We start from the raw sequence: 15,221 nt of genomic DNA, 5'->3' as shown, positions 1-15,221 counted from the left end.
TTTTTCAAGAGGCCAAAACGGGCCCTTTAATTTAGGAAAGGAGGTTAATATCTCCTATTAAATTTACTGACATTTTGATTGGCCAGGATATTTGTTGACTTGCAAATGTTTGACTGGTGTCACAGAGGGACATGGCTTTAGCAAAAGCTTTGTCTTCTATTTCAATAGTGGCCCAGCCATTAGCCATGGCTAAGGATAAGATTTTGTCATGGATATTTTTAGTAAAAGTTAGGGACAGGTCACAAGCAATAAAGAAAAATTAATGGAAGCTTGTGACCTGTCACTGAATTTTACTAAAGATATCCGTGACAAAATGGGGAGCCCAGCTGTGGGGTCCCCCCACACTGCCTGCAGAGGTTGGGCAGCTGTAGGGGCCACTCCGAGCTCTGGGGACCCCACCACCAGTGGGGGCTTGGACCTCCAGGGTACCCCAGCTTGGAGCTCCCGGGTCCCCTGCCCCCTGCAGTGGATGGGAGCTGTGGGGGCCCCAGCCACCTATGGTGGCTTCGTGTCCACTGGGAGCTGTGGGGGGCCCCTGGTGCCCGTGGTGGCCAGGAGCTGCAGTCCCACTGCCCGTGGTGGCGGGGAACTCCAGGGGTTCCCCAGCAAGCACAGCCATGGGGAGCTGTGGGGTCCCCCTTCTGCAGCAGGGGGACCCTGCAGCTCCCAACCAACAGGGCTGAATGCACGGAGGTCGTTGGAAGTCATGTATTCCATGACTTCCGTGAAAAAATCATAGCGTTAGCCATGGCCTCTTCTTCACTCTGCACAAGCTGAAGGAGGAGTTCTATAGCTTGTGTGTCTCTGACACCCCCAAGATACTAAGTACCGTGGACTACTCTCCACCTTCTGAATTTTGGATTATTTTTTCCATTCATATCTCATTTCTATTCCACATACTATCTATGGACTCTATATATGAAGGCTACATCACTGAACCTGCATTTGTGAATTGTACGGATTCCAGCAGCCAAGGCAGTCGATGACTGACTGGCTTGACGACCTAGGTGGAAGAATGCCTACATAGTCAAGAGAAAGCAATGATTTATTTTTTCAAATATCCAGAGAGTTATATTTAATTAAACACTGTAAAGGAAAAGCTCAATGTAAAATTCACCTTGAATGCTTCTATGGAACTTCATGTACCCTGTTGATGTTGAGTCAACTTTGAACTTGCACGTGATTTGTTGTCAATTTTTGCTAGCCAAGGGCATTTCTTCCTGGTGATTTATAGTTTTCAAGCAACAGAATTCAGTTCATATAAAACTAAACGCACGACAGAAAATCTGCCTCCAAAACAACTGCACACAAATGACATTTTTGATAGAAATCTTGTCAAAGTCTGCAGTGTACAAAATTGTTTGTTTTGCTGAGGGTTTACTTGTCAAATAGTGTCTACTTGTCAAATGTGTTTGCTACGTGTCTAGAAAAGTATTTTTCATTTTTTACTTCAAATGACTTGCATTTTGTTTCTGTTTACAACCAAAGAAGAGAAAACGTTACCAAACAGCCCACCAGGAAATCACACCACATGTCTGTAGAGTTGGGGCAGAGGGTGCGGGAGGAATGGTAGTGTCTCGTTTCATCAGTAGTCATGAATGCAAATACAACCTCTCATCATATCTCTCCAAATCATGCATTCAGCATGCTGATGACCCTGGTTATTGATGGAAGCACTTTGTTGACAATCAGCCAAGCCTCCCACAGACACGCTCCCGCCGACATAGCTTTTGTCAGTGAAACTTATGTCAGCAAATTTTTGCCGACAAAACTGCTGGTGTAGACAAAGACTAAGACAATTCCTAGTACTCTGCTTATTTTAACAAAAAATATATTATAAATTGGTTTAACCATGTCTAATTATTTCATTGGCTTTGTATTCTCCTCACCTCGTATACTCCCATTAACATCAATGGAAGATGAGAGAGCCAAAGAAAAAGTTCTTAAATACTTTAAACACATTTACTGGGAGAAATGATAATGCACAGTCAAGTATTATGCTCACCAATATTGACAGTCCGGATTTCTACTTTTTATTCTATAATAAAGCTTCAAATAAAATAAATAAAATGTCTAAGATGTCAAATTCGGATACCTAAAATGAGATGCTTAAATTCACATTCTGGATCACAAACAAGGATTTAGAGTAGACACCTAAAATGGATATTTAGAAACCGAATTGCCTCTTTAGACAACTTAATGTGGGAATAGGTGCTTTAATTTCAGCATCAAAGTTTGAAAGTTTGGCCCACAAATCTTTATGTTTCATACAAATTTATTAATGAAATCTCTTTAAAAATATTTTCTTTTTGAAAGAGATCTGACATTAGAATTAAATATGTTGGTAATGGTCTGCCTCTGCACTTCCTTGCTTCATTAAGCAGCCTGGCTGGTACATTAGATCTAAAATATACACTTGAGGAGGAAGCAGAAGCCCAGTTATTCCTTGAGGAGAATCGTCAACTAATTTAACTTCATTCCAAGCTCTGCCGTATTCTCCACGAACTAAACTACAGCCAATGCCAATTCTGTCTGCTATAACCTATGAAAGAAAACAAAAAGGAGTTAATGAAAGTCATTACTAGTTTCTGAAAGGTATCACAATACATTTAGTTTGTGAAATGCACCACTGGGCCACGGAAATGCTTAAACAAGAGAACAGCTGAAAGGTGTAGAGCCTTCCTAAAGGAGATTTGGTAATGGAGATTTTTCTGGATTCCCTGCAGGGTTCTGCAAACAGTAAGTTTTCACTGTAGGTCCTGGAGGGAAACTGCGTTTTTAAAATGTGATTTCCACCATATTCTAGTGGAGGAGCAGTGATATACAGTTATTATAAGTCTTTTCAAGAACTAACTCATTTTGTGTTATATAAGTCACTCCTCCAGGCATCAAACTGAACAGGGCACATGTGGTCCCAAGACAGAGTCTTTTCAACAAATTTAGAAAATATTGGAGGAGTTGTTTTTGAATTACAGCAGCCTAAGATAATTTACCAATACAAATAAAGATATATATGTTTGCTCTGCATATGTATACAACATGGAACATATGATGATGTTTGATACAAAGGTTTAACCAGCATGGGTTTGTGATTGCAACATCATTCATAAGCTTATCTCTCAACATTCAGACTGGCCAGTGTATGATACAAACCATTGCAATGTGTGACAGATGACTGAAATGTGGAACACCTGAGTTTTGTTGCACGTTACACTATAATGACATATTGTAATTAGGCTTGGAGGATTAAATTTTCATTGGTAATTGTCGGCAAACATCAATATCACCACACACACACACAAACGAATGAAAAAGTATTTCCACTGATAATAATCTAAATATGTGGATAGGAAAAGAAAGAAAAATGCTGCTTGAGAACTTATCAGAGTCGCACCTTAATGGGTATAAAACACATTGTTATGCCAGCATAAGTGGAGCAGGAGTAGGGCTGCCATTTAGGTAGGCCATTGGGAGCAGTCCCCCTCCTCCCCCGTGCTTCATACCACAAGTTAATGTTAAGAATGTCTACTTTAAGTAATTATTATCGGACAACCCCCCATCCAAAATTCATACAGCTCTGAATATTTAAACTGATAAAAATTGAAAAAAAATATTCAAAATTAACATTCATATTATTTGTCGAAATTATAAATAAAAATTGAATTCTGCCAAGCCTAATTATAATTTTTTTAAGTATAAAAATTCTTCCAAAGGATGTTTCCTCGTTGTGTGAATGAAATAAATCAGTTTTGTAATTTGTTCCAGATGGCAGTGGGATTCTCATGACCTGCGCGTCTTGAACCTGGGTCGGCAGTCAAGCTGCTCTGGGCCCCTGCTCCTCTCTGACCCTTTCCTCCAACGAGCACAGAGAGGGAGCCTGGCTACCCCAGAGCCTTAGTTTTTGCAGGAGAGGAAGAGGGAGGCTGCGCCACATCATTTTCCATATGGAGCAGGGAGGAAGACGGATTAGAGCCTACCAGCCTGTGAAGAGACCAGCAACTCATTGTCTGCTTCACTTCCTCCTCCCTCAATCCTGTGAAAAACACAGCAGCTCAGCCTGCTTTAGTTTATTCTACCTCATTCCTCCATTTTCCTCCTCAAAAATATTGCTTCTGGGTTCCCTTCCTGGGACACTTGCTCTGCAACTTGGAGGGAAGTGGAGAAAGAGAGAAAGGACCAGGGAGCCCAGTGCTACCGGAGGAGACTCTCTTTCTCCTTTCTGAACCCTCGCTAGCCAGCTGTTGCTCTGATCTTGTGGCCTGCCACATATGTATGTGGTGCAGCAGAAGGGAGGCAGAAGCTGCTCTACTGTGGGACGCACATATAATGTAGTATACCCGGCAGGTTGCTCATGAATTATCCCATCAAACAAGTGCTAGTACAGTCTTTACAACATGCCATTATTTAGTTCGTTTAGGCTACATATTTTTAAAAGAGCCAAAATATAAACAAAAGTACTCATTTAGAGGTGTTCTCAACCCGGGGGACATTTTATCCTTCCCATATTGTTGAATGAGAGAGGTCCTGGTTATATGGGAGAGGGAGTCCCGTGTGGAAGAGGTTGAGAACTAGTTTCAAAGTATTTAAAAAATTGTACTGGGACTATTTTTCATATCCCTCATTAAGTAAAGCCAGGCTCTCTTGGGACCATAAATGCACATACAGACTGCACAGGGAAAAGAAAAATATAAAAAATAAAATGTAGAACCCTTTAAAATCACATTATTATGTATGAAAAACCTACTTTGGGTAATTTTTGAAGTCCAAAATATCAAGTATTTCAGGTCCCAAAGCACACATTATAGGATCCACTGAAAAGCCGGGAAATTCCTTTTTGCAATAGGATAAAGTTCCCATTTCTAACTATGCAGGAAGGAGTAAAATTTGGGGGGCACACACAGGTGGTGTATATCCTGAATGCCACAGAGCCCAATTCTGTGGATATATCTACACTGCAGCTAGGAGTGTGCTCCTAGCTTCGGTAAACAGATGCACACTAGCTGTGCTTGAGCTAGCATGCTAAAAAATAGCAGTGTGGACGTTGTAGAATAGGTCGCAGCACAGGTTAGCCACCCGAGTTCGGACCCAGGGGGTCAGGTGGGCTTGTACTTGGGTGGCTAGTCCGTGCCACTACCTCTTCCGCAATGTCTACAGTGCTATTTTCAGCACACTAGCTCGCTTCAAGCTAGTGCATATCTGTCTCCTGGACTGGGAGGCACGCTCCCAGTTGCAGTGTAGACATACCCATTATGTGGCTAGGCGGTGGAGGTTTCTTAGGGGGGCTGTTTGATTCCACGAGCCATTCCCTCAGTGGGAGGGTGGTAGTAATAACAGAAGGAGCCAATGGCAGGGGATGTTGAGGCTACTCCAGCCCATTGTTCCCCCAAGGAACTGTGCAACTCACAAGCTATTCACTGCTATCAGAATTTGAGCCTAAACTTTTCTACACTGTAAGATACAACATCAATTATTAAATATAAATGATACTGCTATTTAATGACAGAGTACTTTCCACAGGACAATTTATCTGCTCAATTAGATATTTTATTACAGTTAATGTAGGAAATATTTATGTGCACACTCACTTAGCTCATAATGGAAAAATGAGTATTTGCCCAACAGCACATGACATTGTAAAGTGTTCTGTGACTGTATAAGGTGGGCTGGGCAAACTTTTCAGCCCGAGGACCATGTCGGGGATGCGAAACGGTATGGCGGGCCGGGTAGCAAAGGCTGTGCCTCCACAAACAGCCTGGCCCCCGCCCCCTATGCACCCCCTCCCACTTCCCACCCCCTGACTGCCTCCCTCAAAACCCCAAACCCATCCACCCCCCCCACTCCTTGTCACCTGACTGCCCCCTCCTGGGACCTCCGTCCTTAACTGCCCCCCCAGGATTCCAACCCCATCCAACCCCCCCTGCTCCCTGTCTCCTGACTGCCCCCCCAAATCTCTGCCCCATCCAACCGTTCCCTGTCCCCTGACTGCCCCCTGAGACCTCTTGCCCCTTATCCAACCCCGCCTCCTTCATGCTGGCGGCAGGACAGGCTTATTGGAAAGCCTGGGAGGTGGGCGGGTGCAAGCCACACTGCCTGCGCGGCGGCGTAGCTGCAAGGGAGGGGGAACAGCGGGGGAGGGGCCGGGGGCTAGCCTCCCCGGCCCAGAGCTCAGGGGTCAGGCAGGACGGTCTTGCGGGCCGGATGTGGCCCGCGGGCCATAGTTTGCCCACCTCTGGTGTAAGGAAAGACCCTATGTCCTATCATAATGTATTACACATGAGCACCATTTAGAAGCTATTGTTGCAACAATTTTACATTTGCAGCATGAAAAATAATGAGCACTGCATAATTTAGTGCTTTACAGTTTACAGAAAAGGGAACGTATTTTGACTCACAATCAAACATTTTGGCTTTTTGCCTTATATCAAGGATTCTGCTGACATCACTTAAGACAAGTTCAACGATGCTTATAATGACAAGGATGTTTACAGAAAGAAGCTATAATGGCTTTCATTCAAAAGGAAATCAAATATTTGCCAAATGAAAAATGACTTAAATATATACACAAATAAACATCAATATAACTCAACAAGGTTCTAATATACTGTAGTTTGTGCTATCCCTTTAACAAAAATAAAGAATTATAATTCCATCAGTTTTTTTAGATCAGTTAAGTGGTAAAGTAAATGCTAATATACCTTGAAAAGCAAAGCCCTGTGGTAGAAAGTCCCTTTCTTGATTTTCCCAATAGGTACAACATTGCATTTCAGTTCAAATTCAATTTCACTTATATGAAGTTCCCAGCTGAATTCATGTAATTTGTCTCTTTCAATTGGGCCACCCATCTTATCTGCAACAAACCTGTTTTAAGGTACACCAAAATCAATTAAATCTGTCATTTCTATCATACTTATCATGCTGAATGGTATAATGACAAAGCTGCGTAAATACAAACAATACCTGTATGACATATAAAAGTGTATTACTTTTGTTATCTATGCTTTAGTTTTATTGTTCAGTTTCTGGTACTAGAAGTCACCATTAAATAAATTAAAATGATATGCAGATCATTGGAGGTGAGCAACATAATGCCAATTATCAAGAGAGAACCAGCAAAAATGACATAAAATTAATGATAAAGTAATTCAGAAGCTAGGATTCATCTTTGAAGTTAGTAGAATCATTTGCGCTATTTACTATAATTCTCAGCCCTACCATTTGTTTTAAGTAACCAATATCAAAGGCATTAGAATATCAAATGAGAAAAATAAGGTCACAGCTAAAGACCATTGATTTATGAAAGCAATCCAATTAAATTTAAAGTTATGCATGTGTTTATTTGCTTTCTTGAACCAAGGCAAACATTTGTAATTGTATTGATTTGTATTTTATAATTTATGTATAAAAATGAATGGCCAAACCAAGGAAACCCAAGGTCAAAAATGCCTATGCAATTACTGTGATAGTGCACTACTATCAGACAACTGCACATACCAAAGCATTAAGCCCTGATTCAGCAAGTCCACCCCTGTTCATCAAAGCACTTAGGTACACGTTTTACTTTAGGCATGTCCTTAAGTCCTATTAACTTCAATGGTACATTGAAGACACAGCAGAGGTGAGTTTTAAGGAAGAATTTAAAGGTAGCGGATAGGATAAGATAGTGGCTTTATAATTTTTTATGGAATACTTCTTCCATGCACAGAGGGTACATAGGAGAAATCTGCTAAAAAAATCTGCAATTTCATTGGTTGCTCATTCAAATGTGATATAAACAAAAATACAATAAGCTGTGGACTAAAACATTTTACACATAGAAACAGAGAAATTTTCAAATGGAGAAAATTGAATCTTTTTTTGAGTTTCCAAGCACAAAATTAAAACAATAAGTTATATTAACAACAGAAAAACACTTCCCTTCTCTTACCTTTGCCTCCTTCATATCCAGTTATTTCAAAAATAACTGAACAGATTTTAATAAAATTTTCCACAACCATTCATTTCTGGTATGAAACCAATCATGAGAAATTTCAGGCAGAAGGTATTTTTCTAAACTTACAGGCACCCGAGAATAAAAGTTCAGAATGGAATTCTCTCTATCATAGCCACAGAAAGATTACTCTGATATCATAATGATGCATCTTGCTTTAAAGTGACTCCATGCAACCAAAGTTTTGCTAAGTGCCAGACAGTGGCTGGAGGGTGTTTATGAGCAGGTACCTTCTGTGAACACAAGATCTGGAAATTTCTTGCACCAGCTTTTCAAAGGGAAAAAGTGAGGACAAGGATGAGAAAACCAGTTACTCATCTTCGCATAACTGATGTTCTTTGAGATGTGTTGTATATGTCCATTGCACGGTAGATGTGAGTGCATCTGGTGCACTAGTGCCAGAAAGTCTTCCCTAGCAGTACACATACGGGAGGGGGGCACCCCTCGGTGAGCTCCTCATGCTCCAAAGAGAGGGTATAAGGAGTGGAGCTGCCCCACTGGAAGCTGATGGGAGACTCTGATGTGTTGGGAAAGGAGGGTGGGTCACATAATGGCCATGTGCAACACATCTCAAAGAAATTCATTTACAAGAAAGTGAGTAACTATTTTTTCTTCTTGTTCTGTGTCCATTACACTGTAGGTGACTTCCAAGCTGTCATCCCAGGCGATGGGGCTCAGAGCCTCATTGGTAGGACTGCTTTGTCTCCATTTGCATCTTTCTTTGATATAGCAGACAGTCCATAACGTCTGGTGAATGTATGAATGGAAGACCACGCTGCTGTCCTGCAGGTGTCCATAATGGGGCCATGTGCCACAAATACTGCTGAGATTGAACATGCTCTAGTCAAGTGTGCTGTGAGTTTGTCAGGAGGCATTATCCCTTTGGCAGCAGATCACCAGCTGCATAACAATGTGTTATCTTTCAAGAGTCTCTGAGTTGTGATTGGTTGTCCTCTCATATGCTCTGCATAAGAAACAAAGAGCTGTGAAGAAATTTGAAAGGGCTTTGAAAATACTCAGTGAAAACTGAAGGTGGGGAGCCCTCTCTCATCCTTGTGAATAGGTGGCTTTGGGAAGAAAACTGGCAGGAAGATAGACTGATTCAAGCGAAAATCAGATACCATCTTTAAGAGACACTTAGGGTGTGGTCTAAGCTGAACCTTGTCCTTGTAGAAAACTGTATGGCAGATCAGTGACCAATGCATTCTGTCCTCTCCTCCTCCTTCCGAAGGTGATGGTCACTAAGAAGGCTACTTTCGCTGATTGGTGTAGAAGCAAGCACAATGCTAAAAGCTCAAAAGGAGGGTCAAAAGTGAACACACCAGATTCAAATCCCAAGAAAGTTTTGGGACTCTGATAGGTGGAAACAATTTATCTCGACCTTCCAAGAATCTGGTCGTCACAGGATGAGTGAAAACAGTCTTACCCTTTATGCAAGGGTGAAATGCTGAGATTGCAGATGCACTCTAATGGAGCTATGGGATGGACTCCTTAAGGTGCAAAAAGTAGTCCAGAATTGTTTGAATTTTAGTTTGAGCTGGGAACACATTGTGGGGGGCTGTTCAGATGGCGAAATGCTTCCAACTGGTCTGGTAAGTAGCTTTTGTGGGAAGGTTTTCTACTATTAAAGAGAACATTCTGGATCCCTTTTGCATTTAACCATTGAACCGTGCTGTGAGGTGCAGCACTAGATGAGGTCTTCTGTTATCAGTAACAGCAAAAGTTTTTGAGGCGGCAATTTGTGGAGGTCTGATTACCAAATCTGTCTCGATTGCACAGGTTGGAGCTATAAGGATCATTCTGCCATGATCTTGCTTGAGCTTGATAAAGACCCTGGGAATCAAGGGTACTGGTGGTATGCATAGAGCAGGTCCATGTCCCTTGGAAAATGCCTGATATTGATCTGGAACTGTGACCTGCCCTGGAACTGAATCAGGGACACTTCCTGTACTGCCAAGTTGTGAACAGATACACTAATGGGAAGCCTCCTATGCAGAACATCCGAGCTAAAATGTTTGTGTTGAGATACCATTTGTGGTTGAAGCATCTGCTCAGATGAGATGCCCGGAGAGTGACCAAGCTCCGAATGAACCAATTTCACAATGTGACAGCCTACTGACAAAGGATGCCTGACCTGGCGCCCCCTACTTGTTCACATAAAACATCACTGTCCTGTTGTCGCTGAGTATCTGGATAGTCTTGCCCTGAATGTGAGGCAAGAACCATTAACACAAAGAGAATATTATGCACATATCGAGTATGTTTATGTGTAAGCTGGCCTCGTGGGCAGTCCAGAGCCTGTAGGTCACCCAGATGTGCTTCCCACCCCATGGCTGAGGCAAGTAAGGATACATGTGGATGTCTCTTTCATGGAGGCAGGCCACCACTACTGCCATGGACTTGTTAAAACCCTCTGTGACAATGAGGGTTTGAATGGCAGGATGGTGAATTGATAATTTCCTACCATGAACCTCAGAAATTTCCTGTGGCCAGGATGGATCACCACATGGAATTAGGCATCCTGTAAGTTAAGGACAGCATTGCTGTTAGCTCAGCACAGCCCCACCTTGTCCCAAAACAATGGAACAAGAGCATAAAAGGAGATACTTTTACAATAACGTTAGCCATGTAAGTCAACTCTTTGGAACCTCAGTCTCCCTCCTCCATCCATTAAGAGAGTCTTATATCCATTTACTGGAAAACTGGATCTAAGGGGGTGATAATCATAGCTAGGGACACCATCCAGAATATTATCTTCTTGATGTATTTGGTCAGCTTCCAAAAGTCTAGGATGGGTCTGAGATCCCCTTTGGCTTTGGGTATTAGAATATAATAAGAATAATCCCCACTGCCCTGATGCAGATGGCTCTGTGAGACAGAGGCTCCTCCTCTATGGCTCTCAAAGACCATAGGGTTTGCACTTGTTGTCTTAGTACAGACTTGGGAGAGGGTTCCCAGAAGAGGGACCAGGTACGGGCATGGGAGGAAAGGACAGAAAGGCAATGCAGGGTATATCCCAATTTCACCATGCTTAGCACCCATTTGTCTGAGGTGATGGACTCCTAGGCATATGAGAAATGGGATAACCTTTCCCAGAAAGGAGAGAAAGAGCAAGTGAGAACCAGGTCGAGTAATATGCTGTCCTTGACATATGTGTCAAATTGGCTGCTCTGAGGCCTGGGGATGTGTAGATGAAGAGACCAAGGAAGGAGAAGCCATCAGCTTTCTCCTCTGCAACCTTTGCTCCTCTTGGATTTGTCAACCTGATGGAAGGGGTAATACTGCTGTCTAGGCTGGCATTGAGGACGATAGTTTGTCCTCTTCATCACTGGAGTACAGAGGCCCATGGGCTTCAGAACCACTCTTGCATCATTCAGAGTATACAAAGCCTCATGTGTTTTAGACTAAAACAAGCATGACCCTCAAAGGGGAGGTCTTCAATTGTCTGTTGCCCCTCCAGAGACATCCCTGAGCACTGCAATCAGGAAGAATCATACATAGGATATATCTACATTGAAATTAAACACCCAAGTCAGCTGACTCTGACTTGCGGGGCTTGGGCTATAGGGCTCTAAAATTGCAGTGTAGATGTTTGGGCTCAGGCTGGAGCCTGGTTTATACATAGCTGAATAAACAGAGATGAATACGTGTCTTGTCAAACTTTGCAAGCATCTGGAGAATCATTTCTCAGACCACTGTATATCACAACATTAAAAGGGAGGGGTCACTTGCAAGACTAAGGAGGGTCTGGTACCAAGATAGCTAGCCTCAGAAACCAGCCATGGACCTGGTAAAATACTAAAGGGTAAGCTGGGAAGAAGACAAAAGCAAGCAGACTGTTCAGAGGTGAGGATTCAACCTAGTGTGGCCGTGATTACAGCCTGGACTTGTTAATATCAGTCAAACACAACACTGCAATCAATATAACTATTGAGCCACACGTTGATATTGATATCCTGTAACATGCAATGCAATGTGATGTACTGGTATTAATAATAATAGTATCTTCAAACATCATCATGTTTATTATGGCAGTGCCCAAGGACCGATCAAGAATAGGGCCCCACTGTGCTAAGCTATGTACACACACAGAGTAGCAGACAGTCTCGTCCCCAAAAGGTTTACAATATAAATAAATAAGGACTTATCTTCATTTACAGCTCTACTATGCTGACGGGAAAGCTTCTTCCGTCAGTGTAATTAATTCACGTACCCAAGAGGCAATAGCTATGAAGCTCTCCCGTCACCATAGCACTGTCTACACCGGGGATTAGGTTGTATAGCTACGTCACTCAGGAGTGTGGATTTTTCACACCCTTAAGCGATGTAGTTATACTGATATAGGTCTGTAGAGTAGACCTGGCCTAAGACACACACAGGTTGAGGGAAGGGGTCTAACACACAAGCAGAGTGGATTATGTGATGGTGGCAAATGTCAGTGTAGATGAGCGGCTACCTCACAGCACCCTCTGGGGGTCTCAGGGCAGCCCTGCATGCAACCCTTCATCTCAATTTCCTTTTATGGATCACCCAAAAAACTCTACACAGGGTTTTTCCAGTCCATTCACAACAGCCATCTTTAGGGTCAGATTTCTTAACTTAAAGTTCAAAACTAAACACAAAAGTCTTCTCTCCAGCCTTCAGCTGGGTACAGCCCAAATTCCCCATGTCTGGTCAGAGTCCTTACTGCCTGAGGGTATATCTACACTTAATCGGCTACAGAATCACAGCCGCAGTGCTGCAGCTGTGCTGCTATAGCGTTTCTGTGTAATCCAACTCCCCAAGAGGCAGCAGCTGAGATGATGGAAGAATTCTTCTATTGACCTAGTGCTGTCTACACAATGGGGTTGGGATGGTTTAACTACATTGCTCATGGGTGTGGATTTTTCATATCCCTGAGAGACATAGTTGGGTCAACCTAACCTTTTAGTGTGGACCAGGCCTAAGTGTAGACATACCCAGGCCACATGGTGGGGGAGGGCAAGCACCACCTGGGTTCCAGTTTCCCCAGACTGTGGGGGCGGGGGGGCTCCCCTGCACCATTTTGGGTTGTGGGGGCTCTACAGAGGGGTAAGGTCCTGGCGGGACCTCATTTTGACATTTTCAAAATGAAAAATTCCATTTCTTTGGCTTGATACAACATTATATCCATAAATTTAAGCTAATTATAGTAAAAAAAGTTTTAAATAAAAAAGAGCAAAATCTAAAAGAAACACCTTGACATCGCGGACCCTAAACATTTCGATTGACCCCAACTGAATTTTTTTTTCACATCGCAGGTTCACAAAAAAAGTATTTGACATTTTGACTTTTTGTCCCAGTTTGGGACGGGAAAACTTTTCAAATGCTCAAACATTTTCCTGGAGTGGAAAAAGTGTTTCCCACTCAACTCTACTTATTTGTATTTTGTTTCAGACACAGTACACTACTCACTGTGCAAGTGCCACAACCTGTTCCTTGGTAGTAGTTAATGGTAGGATTGTTTTGGAAGCATCCATAATGTAATCCAGTAAAATGCAGTCAAATGGTGGCAGCCATGGTACCTTTTCAAGAATTACTTCCTGCTGGATTTTAGACATTGTTTGCAACTCTTCTTCATCTTTTGGTTTTTCTTCTTCTTTTTTTCCTTTCCCTTTTCTTAAATAGAAAATAATGGATGTTTATTTAGAATGATGTAATCTCTCAGAGCCAAATTCCAGCTGCATGGCTCTGTGTAGGGACACAGCAGGAAACCCAATTTTGGGGGAGGAGCCTGGAAAGTTTTCTCTTCTGATTCTGAACGCCTCCAAATCCACAAAGAGGCTATTTCACAGGACCTGTGAACACTAGTTGTGGAAGATGTTCTGAGGAGGGGCTTAGGTACCAAGTAACATTGTCTGCATGTCTGTGCTCACATAACCCTTGACCAGACAGCTACAATGACACCAAGCATACCTCTCCCTATAAGGACTGTTTGTACTACTGGATCTGCAGTGGTAAGCACTACCAATCTGAATATAGGCACATAATAATAAGAGGTTTCTATAACCAGGGCCAGCCTTACATAGAGGCGAACTGGGCGAAAGCTCAGGGCTCCGTTATAAATGGTGCGCCTCCAGAAGCAGGAGTGCCCCGCCCCCTACTGGTGTCTGCAGCCCCGCGGCTCTGCCCCCTGCCTTGGAGCTGCCCCTGGCCAACTGCTCCTGGGAGCTTCCTGTTTGGTGTACGGGGGCGGGGGATGCTGCCCCCCCTCGGCCCATGTATCCCATTTCCACAGAGCAAGGTGTGTGTGTGTGTGTGTGTGTGAGGACAGGGCTCACTGACAGAGGGACAGAGCTGCTTTCCTTCAGGCTGCTGAGTGTCACTTTCTTAAAGGGGCAGTGCGCAGTCACTCACACACTCCCCCAGCTCACATACGCTCTCTCTTTCACACTCACCCCCCCAGTACATACTTTTGTTGTTGTTATTACTTGCTGGTACTTCCTGCAATGCATATATGTTCTCTGTAATTTTATTATTTCAAAGTGCTATTATTTTAGTTTTTTGACTGGTCTGTGCATTTCATAATTTTATTTCTCTCTTATGCTTACATTTAATTCTTTAAGTAGTGAGTTCTAAAATGCCTAACCTGTCCTGGCTGGAATAATTATCATTATTACTTGTATTATCATATTGTGCTTTGTCATTCATTATTTAAAGTGGTACGATCAAACAATAGTATCCTTCTAGAACAGGAGTGGGCAAACTTTTTGGCCCAAAGGCCACATCGGGGTACGAAACTGTATAGAGGGCCGAGTAGGGAAGGCTGTGCCCCCAAACAGTCTGCACCCCTACCCCCTATCCGCCCCCTCCCACTTCCCGCCCCGTTGACTGCCTCCCTCAGAACCCCTGACCCATCCAACCCTACCTTCTCCTTGACGCCTGACCATCCCCTCCCAGGACCCCCCCAAACCACCCCCGCCATCCCACCCCCTATCCAACCTTCCCTGCTGCCTGTCCCCTGACTGCCCCCCATCCCCTATCCACCCCCCACCCCCTGACAGGCCCCCTGGGACTCCCATGCCATATCCAACCCCCCCATTCCCCTGACCGCTCCCTGGGACTCCCTACCCAACCCCCCACCACCACAACGCATGCCGCTGCTGCCCCCTTACCATGCTGCTCAGAGCAGCAGGAGCTTGCAGCCCCTCTGCCCATGCGACGGCGTGGCTGCAGGAGAGGGGGAACAGTGGGGGAGGGGCCAGGGGTCAGCCTC

General features: G+C 43.5%; 1 protein-coding gene across 5 annotated transcripts in view; it reads right to left on the bottom strand.

The window, feature by feature from the left end:
- Positions 1-2,123: 2,123 nt before the first annotated feature.
- The window catches only part of ARMC3 (armadillo repeat containing 3), a 113,153-nt gene continuing 100,055 nt past the window's right edge, over positions 2,124-15,221 (bottom strand). For 4 of the 5 annotated variants that reach the window (XM_073334229.1, XM_073334230.1, XM_073334228.1 and 1 more), the window contains 3 exons: positions 13,421-13,624; positions 6,696-6,858; positions 2,124-2,542 (listed from right to left, as the gene is read on the bottom strand). In XM_073334229.1, the coding sequence (XP_073190330.1) occupies positions 2,333-2,542; positions 6,696-6,858; positions 13,421-13,624 (577 nt within the window). In that variant the 3' untranslated portion in view covers positions 2,124-2,332. The remainder of the gene's footprint in view (positions 2,543-6,695; positions 6,859-13,420; positions 13,625-15,221) is intronic. The other variant, XM_073334233.1, reaches the window with a different exon arrangement.

The sequence above is a fragment of the Lepidochelys kempii genome, chromosome 2, assembly GCF_965140285.1.
Source record: "Lepidochelys kempii isolate rLepKem1 chromosome 2, rLepKem1.hap1, whole genome shotgun sequence".
Taxonomy (NCBI): domain Eukaryota; kingdom Metazoa; phylum Chordata; order Testudines; family Cheloniidae; genus Lepidochelys; species Lepidochelys kempii.
The sequence above is the reverse complement of the archived record's forward strand: the minus strand, read 5'-3'. Positions and strand labels throughout refer to the sequence as shown.